The 17,894-nt window shown below is 44.2% G+C and overlaps 1 protein-coding gene across 1 annotated transcript in view; it reads right to left on the bottom strand.

Moving 5' to 3' along the window:
• Positions 1-1,128: 1,128 nt before the first annotated feature.
• The window catches only part of SYCP2L (synaptonemal complex protein 2 like), a 51,990-nt gene continuing 35,224 nt past the window's right edge, over positions 1,129-17,894 (bottom strand). The window contains exons 28-36 of the mRNA XM_019543223.1: positions 16,002-16,084; positions 15,761-15,830; positions 9,021-9,152; positions 8,123-8,244; positions 7,520-7,614; positions 4,764-4,863; positions 4,608-4,666; positions 2,651-2,720; positions 1,129-1,344 (exon numbers count right to left, since the gene is read on the bottom strand). Coding sequence (XP_019398768.1) covers positions 1,282-1,344; positions 2,651-2,720; positions 4,608-4,666; positions 4,764-4,863; positions 7,520-7,614; positions 8,123-8,244; positions 9,021-9,152; positions 15,761-15,830; positions 16,002-16,084 — 794 coding nt within the window. The 3' untranslated portion in view covers positions 1,129-1,281. The remainder of the gene's footprint in view (positions 1,345-2,650; positions 2,721-4,607; positions 4,667-4,763; positions 4,864-7,519; positions 7,615-8,122; positions 8,245-9,020; positions 9,153-15,760; positions 15,831-16,001; positions 16,085-17,894) is intronic.

The raw sequence follows: 17,894 nt of genomic DNA, 5'->3' as shown, positions 1-17,894 counted from the left end.
CCTCAAAAAAAAAAAAAAAATCGCCACTACCACGAGTCCCAATTGCTTTTTCATCTCAACCAATACAACTACAACCTAGATACCCGACACATGGAAGATGTCAAGTTTTAGCTGCTTTTTTTTTTTAAAACATGAAATCTTCATAATTTCAGGTGACGAAGCAACTTTGACCACCTGAAACTGGAGATACTGCACCTGCCTTTGTTCAAGGCAATTTGCATGTTCACAGAGCGTCTCACAACACAACTCAGAGACACCTCACCAGATAAGAAATTCCTGCCCAGAGAAGCATCCCATCTATTGATTCCTCTGTGAAATATGAAACACAATAACCAGAAGATAATATGAATGCATCCTGCTTACCAATAACTTCAAGGTAAACAGATTATTCCAACTTTTCTGAGCCTAATCTGCATATAAAATTAATTTTTCCAAACATATATTTTACCACCTTGAACTCTATGAAATATGAACTTTCATTTCTACTCAAAAGAACTTCTACAATCTTCTCTTCAATGCCTGATGAAGGGTATTTGCACCCAAAAGCTTGCAATTAAATTTTTTTTTTTTTTGCAAAAAACCTAGTTGGTTTAATAAAAGAAAGATCACCTCTACCATGATTCCCAACTGAATAACTCATCTGAAAATGTAGACTCCAGGGTTAGAAACCCAGAACACAGTGGAGAAAGAATGGCAAGTGGCCTCAAGCAAGCTGTCCAGCATTTTCTAGACCTTCCTTTTGGGCCTTGGTGGTTTCTATTTAGGAGGGCACTCATGTCTGGTTTCAGGGCCTACAATGGCAATCTTTATTTAAGGAAGATAATTTTCTTCTCTTTATAAACATAGATACAAAGGGAATATTAGTTGCCAGAAGCGAGTGATATTTTGCTCAGAAGTCAAATCACTAAAGGCTATATTCTCAAATGCATTAACAACATTCCTTCTGCAAGTCATACAGCATCAAATTCTCATTTCTCCCATGCTGGTCACCAGAATTACTCTGGATACAAGTTAACACTGCGCCAGACCTCAGTGTCTCCCAATTGTGGTCAATGACAGGGAGGGCATTGGGGGGTGCGGAAGGGACACAAAACAAAAAGGTGCTTGAATGGTCAGGTTTTTAAAAACTCAATAATAGCATTGCCTTTATTTTAAGAGTGAAAAGATATTGAGAAAGGCCATCTTGCATATCCTTCACAAGATCCACTGTTCGTCTATATACCCTATATCCAGTGGTTGAAGTCTTAATATACTGGTTTGCAGTATGATTCCAGCATTTTGTTAATCAGATGGAACAATGACCACCTTACTACTTTCTTCCACCTTCTCCACCAGGTGTTCATACTGTGGAAAGAAAGTAATAAATTTAGGAAAAAGTTACTTTTGTGAATGTTTAACATTAAAATCATCATCATCATCATCTGTAAATCACTGAACAGCATTTAAAAATTACATCGTGTGAATTTTTAATTCCAAGCCGTTCAGTTAAAAACCATCATCCTGCAAAGTACTAAGCATTTAGTATCTCCTACTGTAAACAGGACAAAGCATTTTTTTTGCAGTTATGTGAAGATATATATAAAGATATTTTTGAAGAAAAAATAATAACTCTTATAATATTGTCTTTAAATAATAAAATGGCAATAAGATAAATATTTTTGTCACTTTAAAGCAGCAATTTTCAACCAGGATGTCACAAGAGATTCTCTTAAGGGTGTCACGCAATATTAGCACTGTTAAGGTGCACAAACACCTGTAACACAAGATAAGCTAAAAGATTTCAAACAGGAATCCACAGTGTTGAAAATATTCTCACTTGTGTTTTTTCTGAGTTCTTTGCAACAGAAAAATTGTTTTATTAGGTTCATTTGTTTCTTGGCTACATAAAAATAAGAGCTGGAATTTCCCAAGAGATGCCTCGAGTCTAACAAGGTTGATAACCACTGCTTTCAAGACTCGCATCTCAATTTTGCTTGATGTCTCATTGATGCTTAGCCAGGAATAAGTACCCCAACAAGGAGCTCAAGGGGTTGTGTGTCAGAAGAATGAAAATCCCTCCTTGCCCCTAACCCTCTCCTACTGCCACTGTCCTCTGAGAATGGCTGAAGACCTTACGGAGCACTGGACAGAGGCAGGGTTGTGCCTGGTCCTTGCATGCTAGGAATGCAAGAGGAGAGACTGGGAAATGGACTAAAAAATTGCACATTACCAATTCTTAAGTTTTGTACAATTTTAACATGTGTTCTCAAACTGCTTAATAGCACTGTTTAAAGAACAACTGCTTGCATGACTGTTTTTGGAAAGGGGGCTGGGGAACAAAAATTCCCTAATCTCAATACCACAGTTTGATTTACATTCTGTTTCAGAATACTTGTACGCTGTATATGTTGATGGTACAACAGCTCTTGCGAGGAGCCATTTCACAGGCTGGGATCTGATGCAACATACAGCACTACACAGCAATCTAGAGGTAAATTTACAAAACCAGAAGATCCAACTGGATAGGCAATGTCCAATGCAATATTCTTGCTCTGTCCAGTTAACGGAAATCTTCTATTCTCTGGTCAACAAAACAGTACACGCTTCATCTGCTTAATGTCCGTGCCCCAACTCAGCATCCCATCCAATGCTGCGTGTGAACAGCACACACCTTGGCATTTTGTACAGTGTCTTTGAAACTCTTCGTAGTTTCCTCCAGCACGGAATCTATAGCCTGAATTCTGGAAAGAGAAAAACTTGGATAATTTTGTTGAACAGAGCTATTTCATGCATATTATAATTATACATAAGCACATGTGTACATCTTAACTAGAGCTCAGATGCCAAATCAACAGCCAAGAAAACCCTTGGATTTCCATTGAACAACTGCACAAAGCTTGCACAGCTATGTACCACCTGAGTAAGCCTTTATGATGCTCATCTGGATAGCAGGAAGCAAAAAAGAGCCCTGAGCCTTCAAGAAAACCTCTCTTTCTTTTGCAGGCATTTATAATACAAGTATACTTCAGGGACACCTCCCAAACACAGTAGACAAGAGAAATCACTTGTGTGACATCAATTCCCAGCAAGAGAACACCCCCTCCCCTCCAATCAACTACTAGATTGGAGCACTGGATTTGTAGGCTGGAGTTTGGTTTCATCCAAGCCCAGGGCTAGGGACAGACATTCAAAAAGCCTGAGCCTGAATTGATTCAATCTTTGAAGATTAGTTTAACCTGTCTAGGTTGAACTGGTTTGCAACCATACAGACAGTCCCTCTAGATTGAAGAAACGCAGGCACATACCTGCAGTGGCTCAGGCTAGAAGCCAGGGGGTGCTAAAGCAGCTCTCCCTTCACTCCAACAATGCTGAGCTGAGAGTGGCAGGGGGGCACAGCCAGGTTCTGGCAGGACGCTCTGATTAGGGAGGAGTGTAAACCCCAACCCTGGCCTGCATGGTCCCAGGCTTTTCCCTGCTCAAGTGTTGGGAGTGTTGCCAGACCCCAGCCCCAGGCTACCACTTAGAGGCAAAGGGAGGGGGGTGTATAGTGCATGCATCTGTTGATGATACTGAGCTTTTCAATCTCCCTCTCCTTGCTTCTTCACTGTCTGCAAACCTGATAGGGCTGCAAACCAGAAGGGGGCTGATAAACACTGCGTTAATCAGCCCACCAACAAAACAACAGCCTCTCATTAGTTCAAGCTCTTCTTAAACATCTTTTTTCCAAGGGAGGAACATTACCAGCTGACCTGTTTATTAGCTCCAAAAAAGCCTTTAGTGGACCCTGTTTTTCTGCCTGTTCCAGTGAAATTGGAGAGAGAGACCTCTCAGCATTAGCTAGCATACCGCATGCCTAGGGTCCATGGGGCTGGGGTCTGTGCTGTGGGAAATAGGTGGGAGGGGGGAGATCCCTGCTTGAGCAGCAAGGGAAGCCAGGCAGATCCTATTGTGCCTGCAGTCTCCCTCCGAGCTCTGGCTACACAGCAGAGGGGCAGGGCCAGCTCTGTTTTTTGGAGCAGACAGCCCAACCCAGCCCGAAGCTGCAAAGCATCTGGGATAATGGGGGGCTCTGGTTTAACTTAAACCAGGAAGGGGTCTGCATAAATCAGTTTGACCCAAATAAGTTAAGTCTGATACTACATTCAACCAGGATGATCTTAAATCAGTTTCAGCCATTTTGAAACTGGTTTACATGCACTGAATTTATGTGCTATTACAGGTTGAAACCTCTTTCTGATGACTTAAACCAGTTTGTGTAACTTCTGTCCCTAGCCTAGGAGGCCACATGCAAATAGGAAAAAAAAATCCACCAGATGAGACATCATAAGATACAATAAATGGCATCCATGTCTTGCATATCTCAATATAGAAGTGAAGCTGTACCAACACCTTGGATTCAAAGCACCCCTAAGCTACATGGCCATCCATACCCAATTCATGGAACCAAGCAGAAAAAAAATATATCTACTAGTCATGGATTTCAAATGTGCAGGGATCAAAATGGACTAAAATAAAGGCAAAAGGTAATTAACCAACACCAACAGTCCACCATTTGACTAAAGAACAGAGATTGTGCAGACATTTCCAACTGCCAAAGTGATGTCTACAGAGACAGCTGGAAGAAATACCTTTTCTTTTGGTGGTCACAGAAAGAGCTCAGTTTGATGGACTGCTTATTCCAAAAATCCTACAAAAAAATTTTCCAAAAGGACATCCACATTATTCAGGAAGCAGAAACACTGAGTCCATGGATCGTCAGAAGAACTGAAAGAAGACATACGCACCACAGTGGCCTTCTCAAGGCCTGATAAAGTTTGAGCATCCTCCTCAAGAGTAGCAAGCTCTTGGACGACGATCTTATGGAAGTTTTCCAGTTTATTCAGTCTGAAGTATGCAAGCAAGAATCAAGTTTGATATTTTACATTATGTAGCAAAAGAGCTTACAGCCGCTTGCGGCCAGGGGGACGGGGCTCATATCCCAAAGACCATCATTCTTATGGAAACTGACAGACCTTTTCTTTCAAAGGAGTACTATATCTTTAAAGCAGAATATGAAAACTAAAAATGTTAGGAGTGCATTAGTACACTACAGAATTACTTGGAGGTGTGTGTTTTTCTTTTTTCTTTGCATGGTACCATGACTTCAAAACAAGAGCAAGATCAACCTTCCTCAAGAAAAGCAAGAACAGGCTAATTATTTATACCCCCTAGTTGAGACAACAGTAAGATGCCTTAGTTTAACATTTTTCCTTATTTCAAAGTGAAAGAAGGCAAGAGAAGGCAATTGGTGGTTACAGTAATGGCAATTACTGTTAGAGCAGCAAGTCTCGAACTGTGGTACGTGTACCACCAGTGGTATGCAGACAACCTGGAAGTGGTACATGGGAGGCTGGGGGGGAGGGGCCACACACACCCAGAGCCCAGCCGCAGCCTGCTGCACACGGCCAGGAACACAGCACCGTGTGTCGAGCAGCACCCAGTAGGTAAAGTGTGTTGGGGGAATGGGGGCGGGGGTGCAGATCAAGGCCCCCCACAGTGACGGAGATAGGGGGCAGAGGCAGGGGCTGGGGTGATAGAGCCTGAGCAGCTCATTCAGGCTCCCCACCACTGTGCGCACCACAGGGCAGGCATGAGCCCCCCAGATCTGTTTGTGGGGCAGAGGAGGGCTGTTGCTATGTGCTGGGCTCTGCACCATGCTGCTGCTAGCCTGGGACCTTGTGCAATGCCACGTGCCTGCCACATGCTGCCTGCACTGTGTCCTCTGCCTGCCCAGCAGCAGCAGGCACATGGCATCCCATGTGGCTCTGGAGGCAGTGGTAGTGCAGTGCAGAGCTCAGTGGCAGCCCATTGCTCCCCAGGGGTGCTCCCCTTGGGCTGGCTCACCCCTTCTCTGCAGCAGAGCCAGCACAGAGGTGGCCTGGGCCTTTCCAGGGTCTTGGGGGGCATTCCCTCCATTGGGTGTACCCTGGGGCAGGCATGGGGGACATGTACCCTCTGGATCTGTGCTCAGGGGAAGGTGGGCTGTGCTAGGCTCTGCACCACATTGTGCTGCCTCCGGACCTGCATGGGATGCCATCTGCCTGCCACCACCAGGCATCCCGTGTGGCTCCAGAGGCATTGGGGCATGGGGGGCATATGCCCCCCAGATCTGGGCAGAGGTAGGCTGTGTACTGCATGCTGGGCTCTGCACTGTGCTTCTGCTGCCACTGCCTCCAGGCCCATGTGGGACACCATCTGTGTACTGCATGCTGGCCAAGTGCCACTGCCCATCTGCTGGCAGCAGGCAGATGGCATCCTGCACAGGTCCACAGGCAGCAGGTTGGTGCAGAGTCCAGCGCACAGCCCACCTCCTCCCCACACACAGATCGGGGGGGAGCACATGCCCCTCATGACTGCCCCAGGGAGGCCCCTGCATCCCTGGAAAGGTCCAGGCCACCTTTGTGCTGACCCTGCTGTGGGAATAGAGCCAGCCAGCCAGTCGGCCCAGGGGGAGAAAACTTCTGGGGAACAGCTGGCTGTCACTGCACTCTGCACCCTGCACCATGCTACCGCTGCCTCCAGAGCCATGTGGGATATCATCTGCCTGCCACCATGCAAGGCTCCCAGGGCAGTGGCAGCATGGTAAACACCCCAGTTAGCACCAGGCTGCCTGCCTCTGCCACACTCAGATCCAGGGGGCACATACCCCCCATGCCTGCCCAGGGTGTGCACAATGGTGGGGAGCCACACCTCCCACAGTGCCCCTGGACAAGCATCCTACTGCTCTGTCCCATGATCCACCTTGGCCCCAGGGTCCCATTCACCCCTGCCCTTGACCCACTTCCTCCCTCACCATGGGGGCCTTGATCTGCCCCTCCCCCTCCACACTGGTGGGCACTGCGTGTGTAAGTCTGTCTGTCTGTGTGCATCTGTCACTCAAGCCACAGCCCCCACCAGCCTTGCTGCTGCCCCTTCCTCCTGACCCACAGTACCCTGCAAACTGCCAGGGCATGCGAGAAGCCTCTCCCTCCCCAGGCTCCAACCCCACCCCCCCAACCCCAAGGACATCACGAAAAAGCATGTCTGGACAGGAAAATTTACACCATCTTTTTTCCAATTTACAATTGCTTTATATGGCTACCATAACTGATAAAACCATGTTTTATGATTAGTAAAGGTTTTGATATTGTTTTAATACATAGTCTGTATGTAAATTATTTATACAAAATTGGATGTCCCTCTTAGCTCAAGTATCTTCTGCATTAACTGCATTCCCTTTCTTCCGGCAGGGACAGTGGATTATGTACATCCACATACATGCATATACAGCTCTGCCAATTTATTACAAAGCTATGGTCACTTCAAATAAGTTGTGACATGCACAAGAGCTCTATTCCTGAAACTTTTACTTTAAGACGTTACCTAGTGTCACTTTGCTTCATTAAACAGGAGTACAATGTTTTGTTGTTACATTCTATTATACAAGGTATTCGTTCCTCAATTACTGAAGACTTATGGATAAATGTGGAAAGTTGTTTCTTGCAATTGGCAGATTGCTTACCTGCATTGATGTATCTGATTTAATAATGCTGACACCGTCTTCTCAGAAACTTTCAGAGCATTCTGTGCAAGAATCTCCATTCTTTTGTACTTGGACTATATTTAAAAAAAAAAAAAAAAAAAAAAAAAAAAAAAATCCATACATCTTGAAGCACAAAGTCAACAAAAAATACCTAAAGCCACATCCACACTTACATACTGGTGCAGACCCTTAAATGTCCACTCACTTTGCTTTAGATTAAAACACTTCCTAATAAAGTAAAACTAATCAGAAATAAAACATGAACTACAATTACACCAACTACTGAGAGAAAACGTACACCGGTTTAAGTAAAGCAATTTATATTCTTATACATCTTTAGTTAGGACTGCTGGAAGTCTGGGGAGTTCAAACCATCTTTTCACTCTACCCCTGATGCATCTGATGTCAGCTGGGCTGTCCAGCATCCCTGGAAACAAGAGGCGTTTCAGGTTCAAACAGCCTCCCCAGACACAGCTGGGACTCTTTTAAGGTAATCTTTTATCTAGTTATTTTCTTTATGGATGTGCACAGCATGTGGCATTCATGCAAACTAGAAAGAGATAATGTACACTAAACAATTACCCAGAACGTCTTCTTTAGTTGGTTAGTAAAGCTTTCAAAGGCAGCAATAACACCAGTGTCACTGACATCTTCATCCAGCATCTTGGAGTAAAAGATATCATCCAGATCATCTGTTTTCTGGCCTGTAACAAAGTAAAGTACACCTCCATTTCAAAAGGACCTCAACAAACCCCAGCTTTATCATCTGTTGCAGTGCAGCATGTTCCCATAATCCAACAGGATTCAAATGACAGGAGTTAAGGATGCATTGGAGTTCAACGATTACTCCAGTTCTTGCAAGCTGGAGCTGAACTATTGCAAATATATTTAGCAGGCCTTCCAGATGGAATTTATTTTTATTTATTTATTTATTTATTTTAAAGGACACCTTAGAAAAAAAATGCTTGGATAGCTATATACCAGTAGGGGTACTGAACAAAAAACAAAAAAAAAAAAAATACTGGACCTGATCTTTACTGTTTTGCTTCTTGAGAAGTTATTTACATTAACATAAACAGAGTGTAACCCAACACCTTTTGTTCTGGTAATGTTTTATCATTATTTTGTGCTTTGGACTACAGAAAAGAGATTACTTTGGACTATAAAAATGGCAAGACTATGAACCATCACAATTTGGGAACAGGATGACTTTGAACTGTGTAACTGCCATTGCTGCTGTGCATTTGTTTACAAACTCCAGGTAGTTTTCTCCCAGCATGGTACAGTTCTCTTTCCATTTAAATCTCTACTTCCACTAAGTGAGCAGTGATCATATTTTTGAGTTAACCATCTGTCCCAGTTCTCTCTCCTATCAGAATGCCTCACTTCCCACATGGGAGTTCTTCTAGTCTTGTGCACAGTTACGATTTCCATTAATAAAGCCAACTTATGAAGGTTCTGAAAGTTGACCTGGTGATACCTGTTTGAGGTTCGTTTTTCTTTTCCACTGTAACAAAAAGGTTCCTTGGTTCACTGGAAACACTAGGAGAGGAAAGATTGGTTTCCCATCTCATAAGCTTAGGCTTTCTTAAAACATCACCAGGTGATAAATCTACAGAAAAAGATATCAATAAAAGGGCTTAGTGCTGAAGATTCAATACAGAACTAACAGCTCCCTACTCCCCAGGCAATAGGCAGACTTTATTACAATAAGCATCAGGTTTGCAAACAAACTGGAATATCAGGGAGTCGGTCTTCCTCTACAGTGAGCGAAAGAAAACCAGAACAGATTTTTTAATGAAACAGGGCTAAGGTGCCATAGATGAGCTTTCACTTACTGTGAGGCAAGAGCATGCCCACAGGCTATCACAGAACAGTAGACAGCAGCAAGTCTATGCACTTTTTTTTTTTTTTTTTTTAAACACAATATTGGGGCATAAGAACACAAGTGCTATATTGGGTCCGGCCAATGGTCCCTCTAGCCCACTACAGCATCCATTTCTGCAACTGTTGGAGACAGGATCAAGGAAGAGAACTGAACAAGATCTCTGGAACAATTGATCCCCTATTCAATACCCTACCTGGCATCTATCATTTTTTGGGTTAGAGATGCCAGTCATCTCCATCCATTCTGTTCAATAACTATTACTAAATCTAGCATCCATGAATTAAATTCACCTAGTACCATTTTGAACCTGGCTATGCAGTTTGCCTCTACCACCTCCTGTGGCAATTAATTCCACAAGTTAACTACACATTGCATTAAAAATAAAAAACTACTCTCTTTTTAGCTTTAAACCTCCTACCTACTGATTACAGCAGGTGAAGTTATTTCTAGTATTCTGAGACACAGTGAATAACAGCTCCCTGTTCATTTGGTCCATACTCTTCATGACTTCATAGACCTCTATCATATCCTGCTCTCCCTTTTCCTTCTCCTTTCCAACCCGAGGAGACAGGTTTTTTAGCCTCTCCTGGCATGGCAACAGCTCCAGGCCCCTGAACATTTTGGTTATCCTTCTCCATGCCTTTTCTAATTCTACTACATGCTTTTTGAGATGTGTGACCAAAAACGCACACAGTATTCAAGATGTGGATGCACCATAAATTTGTATAGTAGTATGATGATGTTTTTCATTTAATTTTCAATTCCCTTCTTAAATGACGACATTTTATTGGCTTTTTGGTCGCCACTGCACATAGTTCTTTAAATGTCATCTCAAATGTACTATGACTCCAAGGTCTCTTTCCTGAATCTTAACAACTAGGTCAGAACCCAGCATTATGAGAGTTTCCCCAGGTGCATTACCATGCACTTTCTGGCACTGAAGTTCACCTGCTATTTTTTGGCTCGCTCACTCAGCTTGGCAAAAACTTTCTGCAGCTCTTCTCCTTCAGCTTGGGTTTGACTACGCATAATAATTTCGTGTCATCTACAAACTTGGAGATTTTACCAGGCACCTGTTTCCAAGTCATTGATGAAAACATTGAACAATATTGGGCCCAGCACAGTTCCCTGCTGGCCTTGTGTTTGACTTCCCTCCATTTTGAAAAATGACCACTTAGGCCTACCCTTTGCTTCCTATCTTTTAACCAGCTCTCATTTCATAAAAGAACTGGCAACATAGCTAGGGTTTTTTAAAGCCTTTGGTGAAAGACCTTGTTGAAAGTTTTTTTGAAAGTCCAGATATAATCACATCAACTGGATTCCCCTCATCCACAAGCTTGTTGACAGACTTTAAAAACTGCAGATGACTGGTGAAGAAGGATCTCTCTTTACAAAACCCATACCCAACAGATCATACTTGGTCAGGTGATTCCCGATTTTATTCTTTATTATAGTTTCTACTAATTTGCCAGGGATGGAAGCAAGATTCACTGGCTTGTACATCCCAGGATCAGCTGTAGAGCCCTTTCTGAAGTTGGGCATTAGGTCGGATACCTGCCAGTCTTCTGACTTGTAACTATAGGGTACATACTATTGACAGTAATCTTATTATTTCACTTTTGAGTTCCTTCAGAACTCTTGGGGGAATGCCATCCAGTCCCGGTGACTTTAGTATTTAGTTTAAATTTTGGAACAAATCAATACTCTGACGGGAACAGCCAATCAGAGTGCTCCAAGCATGGAGGAGCACTGCCATGATTCCAAAGCTGCGCCGAAGACGGGACAGAGAGTTTGGTCCAGAGCAGGGAGTCCAGAACGCTGCTGCCCTCGGCTCCCCCACCCTGCTCCCTGCAAGTGCTGCAGAGGACTGGACGGGGGTAGGGGGAGCCTATGACCTGATCCAACCCCCTGCACAAAAATCTATCCCTGTTAAATACTTTCATGGGTGACCAGCATTCCAGGTGAAGTTTCCCCACACCATGTACAAAAGCATAAAGGAAATAGGTCTCTGTGTTCCTCTCCATGGACTACCTGCATCTTAAGCCATGCAGGACTACTGAGCCAGCATGCAGAGGGAAACAAGGTTCATCAACAGAACTTCACATATAGCTGCATTGCATTAGGGAGACAGCAGGAGACATTTTAAGAAGAGGATGCTTGCAAAAAAATATTTACTGTCCATTTTAAGGGTGGGAACTTATTGAAGTGTGCTTGGCCAGGGAGGTGCCTTTCAAAGCCCAGGTCAAGCTAGGACAACAGGAAAGAACCCTCTGAATCAATGCTACACACCATGCCTCCCCACCACAGCACCACTCCCTACCCCCACAGGTTTCTTTAGTACTGTGGGCTGCACTGCCCCACCTCCTGGGGCAGGTGAAGGAAGTAGAAGCCAGAGGGAGGGTTAGTCAGAAACCCCACTGCTGCAGCCAGAGCAATGGGGGCAGGCCAGGGGAGAGGAGGCAGGTGAGGAGGGTGCAGTATAAAACACTTCAGCCCTACTCTGGAGGTCTAAACCCTTCAAGAAGTAGCTGAGGCCTGAAGCTAAGACAGCCAAAATATGGGAACTAAAGGCTTTAAAGAAAATGATTCTGTGGAAGAAAAATATTGCCAGGACAAAGTGCAGACATTAAAAAAAAATCCTAGCATCAAGAGTTAAATATTCAACAGGCATGTTGAGACACCCTGTGTATCAAGACAGACTAACATTAAGCAGTTCCAATGCACAAAGTACTTTAACAGTCACAAGCGTCAGATGGATATAAATGTAGACGTGGCATTAGATCAACATCAAGAACATCTGCATGCACAAGCACCCCCCCAAACCTTACGGTTGTTTAGTTGGCATAAAACTGGTTATCTATTAATAAAGAGAAAGTGTTCTGTAGTTCCACGTGGGTATACAGATTAGGAGAGGAGAGGACTGGGTGAATTCAGTCTTACTGAAAAAATATCTTTAAGCATCTCGTAGATTCATAAATTATAGAGTCGGAAGGGACCCAGTGGATCATTGTGTCCAACCCCCTACCCCTGGCAGGAAAGAGGACCGAGGTCAGACGACCCCAGCCAGGTGATTGTCAAGCCTCCTCTTGAAGACCTCCAAGTTAGGTGATGGCACCACATCTCTTAGAAGCCCATTCCAGACTCTGGCCACCGTTATTGTAAAAAAGTTCTTCCTAATGTCTAACCTAAATCTACTCTTCACTAGTTTGCAGCCATTATTCCTAGTTACTCCTTGGGGTGCTCTGGTAAACAGTGCATCCCCAATTCCCTGCTGTCCTCCCCATATAAATTTATAGGTGGCTACAAGGTCACCCCTCAGCTGTCTTTTGTAAAGGGTGAAGAGACCCAGATCTCCTCAACCTCTCCTCGTAGGGTCGCATGACCACTAATCACGCGAATGGCCCTCCTCTGAACTCTCTCCAGATCCTCTGTGTCCCTCTTGAAGTACGGCACCCAAAACTGGAAACAGTACTCCATCTGTGGCCTGACTAATGCTGCATAGATGGGGAGCATCACCTCTCCTCAATCTACTGGTCATGCATCTGCTAATATATGACAAGGTATGATTGGCTTTGTTGATGGCCTCATTACACTACTGGCTCATGTTCATCTTGGAGTCAACTATAACTCCAAGATCTCTCTCAGCCCCTGAGCTGCTGAGGAGGACATCTCCCAACCTGTAGGTGTGCTGGGGATTCCTCCTTCCTAGGTGGAGTACCTGACATTTATCTTTGTTGAATTGCATCCTATTACATTCCACCCATTGATCTCACTTGTCCAGGTCAGCATGCAACTGTTCCCTGCCCTCTGGTGTATTCATTTTACCCCATGATTTGGTATCATCCATGAACTTGGAGGGGGTGCTCACCACATCTGTGTCCAAATCACTGATGAAGATATTAAACAACACCGGCACAAGGACCGAACCCTGCAGGACCCCACTGCCCACCTCCTTCCAGGCCAAGAATGACCCGTCAACCATCAATCCCTGGGAATTAACTACTGTTAAGTATGGGAATTAAATATTTTCAAAAAGGTTGAAAACTCAAAAAGAGCTATTAAAATGGTACAGAGCTATACACAATTACATTTTAAGCAAAATAGGTTGCAGAAGGGGAAGAGGCAATAGAAAAATCCACACTTTACTAGAAATTTCTCCTTCATTAAGGTCAAAGAAAAAAAAAGGATTTTTTTTTGCTTCAGGCAGGTATAGTAAGCAGTTAACACAGCACTTTTAATGCAATGTGTTAGTAATGCCTTAAACTGAACGGTTAAGTTAGATATCCACCAGTATAAAACACAATATTCTATTTTCAGAGTTTCATGCCAGAGGAACAGCAGGTTGGACATACCCCAATAAGACCCTAACCCTACATATACCTTTGATTTTTCCTCTTCAAATATCAAACAATCCTATCACCTTAGCCTTTGAAAAAAGACATGAGCCCAGATTTCAAATCGACTAATCTTCCATAAAACTGGTGACAACCTACCACCCTAGATAAAGTCAACGTAATGAAGCAGCTAAACCAACCAGGTATTCAAACCCAAGCCTATGAAGGAAAATCAAATCAAATCATAAAATATCAAATATCAAAATGTCAGTAGGTACCAGTAAAAGCCTACAATCAAGCAAAATTAGAAGCTACTTGTAACATACTGTCTAGATCAGGGGTGAGCAAAATTATGGCCCACAGACTGAATCTAGCCCACAGAGAGTCTGTCCAGGCTGCAGTAGGTCCTTTGGTCCCACCTGGCCCAGGCACCATCTGGCCTGTAGCACATCCTGTAGTGGGGCTGGGTCAACTCTGCAGCTGGACTGCTTTTCTAGGCAGCGGGGACTCCTTCCAAGCTACCACTGCTGCTGGCCCCAGACCTGTGGTATTAGCGGGACACATGCATAGTCCTGACCCCAACCTGCCCCGCAGTCACTCTAGACTAGCCTGCCCACACTGAGCAGCTGCAGCAGTGGCAGCAGCCAGGTAGAATCTGCTGCTTGGCTTGGGGGAAAAGCAGCCCCTCCCCTTCATCATTGCTGAGTCCTTGCTGCAGCCACTTAAAGCTCGTGCCCAGCCACTCCTCTACACTGCCACTGCTGCCCTCCTGGGCAGCCCAGAGGTGGCAGTGATGGTGGTGGAAAGGAGCCACAGGGTAGACTGGGAACAGGCTCTGGGCAGCTGCAGGAAGAAGGGCCCAGCGGCAGTAAGAGGGAGGAACTGTTACCATTCTTCCAAATGATGAGCAGCAGCTGCTGCCCAGCCACTGCTCAGCATGGGCAGGTGGTCTGAAGCAGGCACAGGGCAAGCCAGGGCTGTGTACTGTTGGTGGTGGGGAGCTTCAGGGTGCATGGGATGTGGGCTGTAGCAGGCAGGGCGGTGGGAAGGGTGGGGTACAAGCTGGTCAGAACGCAACAGCAACCCAGAAGTTGCCTGCCCCTGGTCTAGAGTCTTTGTTGTGCCAACATGGAGCATGTACCAGCATTGTTTTTCCCCAGTATAATTAAACAACCAGGTATTTGAATTCTATTTATTTGAAATGTTGTTGAAGTATCAGGGGGTAAAGTGAGATGACAATCAAAGTTGCCTATTTCTAAAGAACCAGGAAGTCTGCTTTATGGCAATGTTATTGGGGATGGGAGGGGTTGCGGGGATGGGGAAATCATGCTTGGCAAGAAAGATTACTAATGGCTCTGAAGAAGCAATGCCAGTTATAAACACGTAAGACAGCTGCTCATCACCCACTACCTTACAAATGCATTGGGGTTACCAATGAATGGAAGCTGCTGACAAAAACCACATTAAAAAAACAACCACACACTGGCATTTGTAAGATGGCAGCAAATTCCAGAGATGTGAATACTTTGGGTTTAATAGAAACAGTGCAGTAACAATAAAAACATCATTCCTGGAAAGGGCCCAGAAACATAAGGATAACTTAATGCACAGGCTTTACCTTGGTTTTTATCTGGGATATAGACTGATCATTTCAGAGACAGATTCCGATTTAAATTACATTATCCCTCAAGTTGTATGCATTTTTTAAGAATTCATTCTAATACATGCTTAGATTTTAGCATTTCTGGTCTGTGTCCCTACCCACAAAAATAAAACATGTGCCATGAGTTTAAAAAAAAGACAGACAGACATAACTACAGCACAGAACAAACACAATTTGTACAACAGGAAAATGAAATACATTAATAAACTTCATATTTAAAAAGAGATTTCCCAATTTGAGGTCCTTGAAAGAAAAGTCATCTGAGTATTTAATTCCCATTTATGACTTTGAAAGGGTGTTACATTCCCTGTCCCCAAGATGTTTAGTCATTATACCTGAGACTTTTCTTTTATTCCTGTATTTTTTATCATCTGGTGCTGGTTTACTGGACATGTCCTCAAATTTCTAGAGAAAAGGAAAAATGTAAGTGAAGGTACTGCATGCAAAACATCAGCTGTGGAATAATTTAAAAAAGCTACTCTGATAGACAACGATGCATCTTGCTAAACAAACTAACAGTATTAGAAGTCATCTAAAACAATTCGTTAGAATGTGCCACAGTACTGTACACTGTACCTGAGACATCCTCTCTCCAGTGTCAGAATGCCCATGGACAGATTCATTAAATGGTAGTGTAAGATCTTCTGTTTCTAAGTCACCTGAAAAAAAAAAAAAAAAAGTACTTCAGTTGTACAAGCAGATACCATTAGCCAAGTAATGAAGGCAACAAGAAACAAATTGTATACTTATCAAGTAATTGTCTGCACATATTAAACAGAATATTAAAATTTGGCAACCGTCTTGATACAAGGGGAAAAAAAAGGCTACTGTATTTTCGTTTGCAGTTTACAGAAATTCCTCCATTTTATATTGCTGCAGTAGCACTGTGGACACATCTACTAGGGCTGTTCAAAAGAGAACTGCATTTCATTTTGAATTTCATTTCCATTTGAAACAGCTGTTCCCCTTTTTGCTCTGTTGAAACAGTGACACTGTTTTAACGTTTCACCCATTAGCTATAATGGAGAAGCTCAAAACAGCCTCTCCCATCTGGCAGGCAGATCAGGGCTGTGGGCCCCTGCTGGTGCTGCCGCTTGGGACTGGGAAAGGGAACTGAGCCCAATTGCCGTTCCCATCCCCAGCCTGATCTTAAGGCTGGGGAGGGGAACCGAACGATGGGGCTCAGTTCCTTTCCCCAGCTCCATTGCAGTGCTTGGGAGGGGAACTGAGGCCAGGATCAGCCCCCCTCCCCTGCGCTGTGACCGGCTTCCCGCAGCCCAGAAGCAGGAGATGGGGAGAGCCAGGGCTGTGCTCCTGGCTCCTGCTGGGAGCGCAGCTCTGGTTCTCCTCCATCTCCCATCACCTTGCTGCTGGAGACTTCAAAACTTGAAACATTTTGAATAGCCTCATTTTGTTTCAAGGCTGTTCGAAGCTCTTCATTTTGATTCGATTTCGCTGTTTCAAGCTCGAAATGGTGTCGAATCGAAACAGCCAGCAAAATGTTGCACAGCCTTAATATCTACATGTGCAAATAACATAGCAATAAACTCTGGTGCCTATCACACTGGGATTCATTGCTCCTGGGTGTCACATTTTCATGAGTGTCCAAAAACACATTGAGCCAGGTCACAGTAGCCTTGGTTGGCAGGGGACTCAGGGGTGGGTGGGGAGTCAGCTTGCCAGCCCAGGGCTGCTCCAAGCCAGCTCAACATTCTGTGGAGGACCTGGCTGGAGCACGAGGGTGCTCCAATGCAGGGCTAGCTGGCAGCAGCTCTGCACTAAAGCACCCTCCTGCCCTAGCTATCCCAGTTTCCATCTGCACATGCGCTGTGGAAGAGTACTTTACTCTGCTGCAGGATAGTACCTGTATGTACAAGTACTATCCTGCAGCAGAGTAAATTAGTTTACTCCAGCTTGTGTTGCATATGTAGATCCTGAGATTTTATACTCTGGAGTCAATCAGTCAACTCTGCAGTAAACATGTTGTATAGATATGCCCCATGTATCTGAAGAGTAAAGTAACCCCCTATTCCAGCAAAGGCAATCTTGAAGGAGGGGAGCACATTAAGGAAAGGGAAAAAGGTCAACATGTCAAAGTAATACCATATTTACTTGTATAACCACATGTGCCAAAAATCAGTTCTCCAAAAATTGGGCTGCATGTCTTAAGTATGGAAGGTGACTGTTTTTTTGCTGGAATGAAAAAAGCATACAGATGCTGTGCTATAATGGCTGCCACTTCTCTCCAGCCAGCAAGCAACCAGCCAGTTTTAACCTTTCCACATTTGTTGCCCAATTGGCAGCTTTTGACTGAGCAAACAAAAGCTGCTGCCAATCCAGCAGCAGCTGTGACCAGGTTAACACTGTAGCTTTTGCCTGAAGCCATCAGTGAACTGGCTGAGGGAAAGCAAACTGTTATATCAAGTCAGTTCTTAACCATGGCTTTTGGGGGGGGGAGATCGGAAGAGC

This window comes from Crocodylus porosus, unplaced genomic scaffold (assembly GCF_001723895.1).
Source record: "Crocodylus porosus isolate Cpor-Errol unplaced genomic scaffold, CroPor_comp1, whole genome shotgun sequence".
NCBI classification, from domain to species: domain Eukaryota; kingdom Metazoa; phylum Chordata; order Crocodylia; family Crocodylidae; genus Crocodylus; species Crocodylus porosus.
The sequence above is the reverse complement of the archived record's forward strand: the minus strand, read 5'-3'. Positions and strand labels throughout refer to the sequence as shown.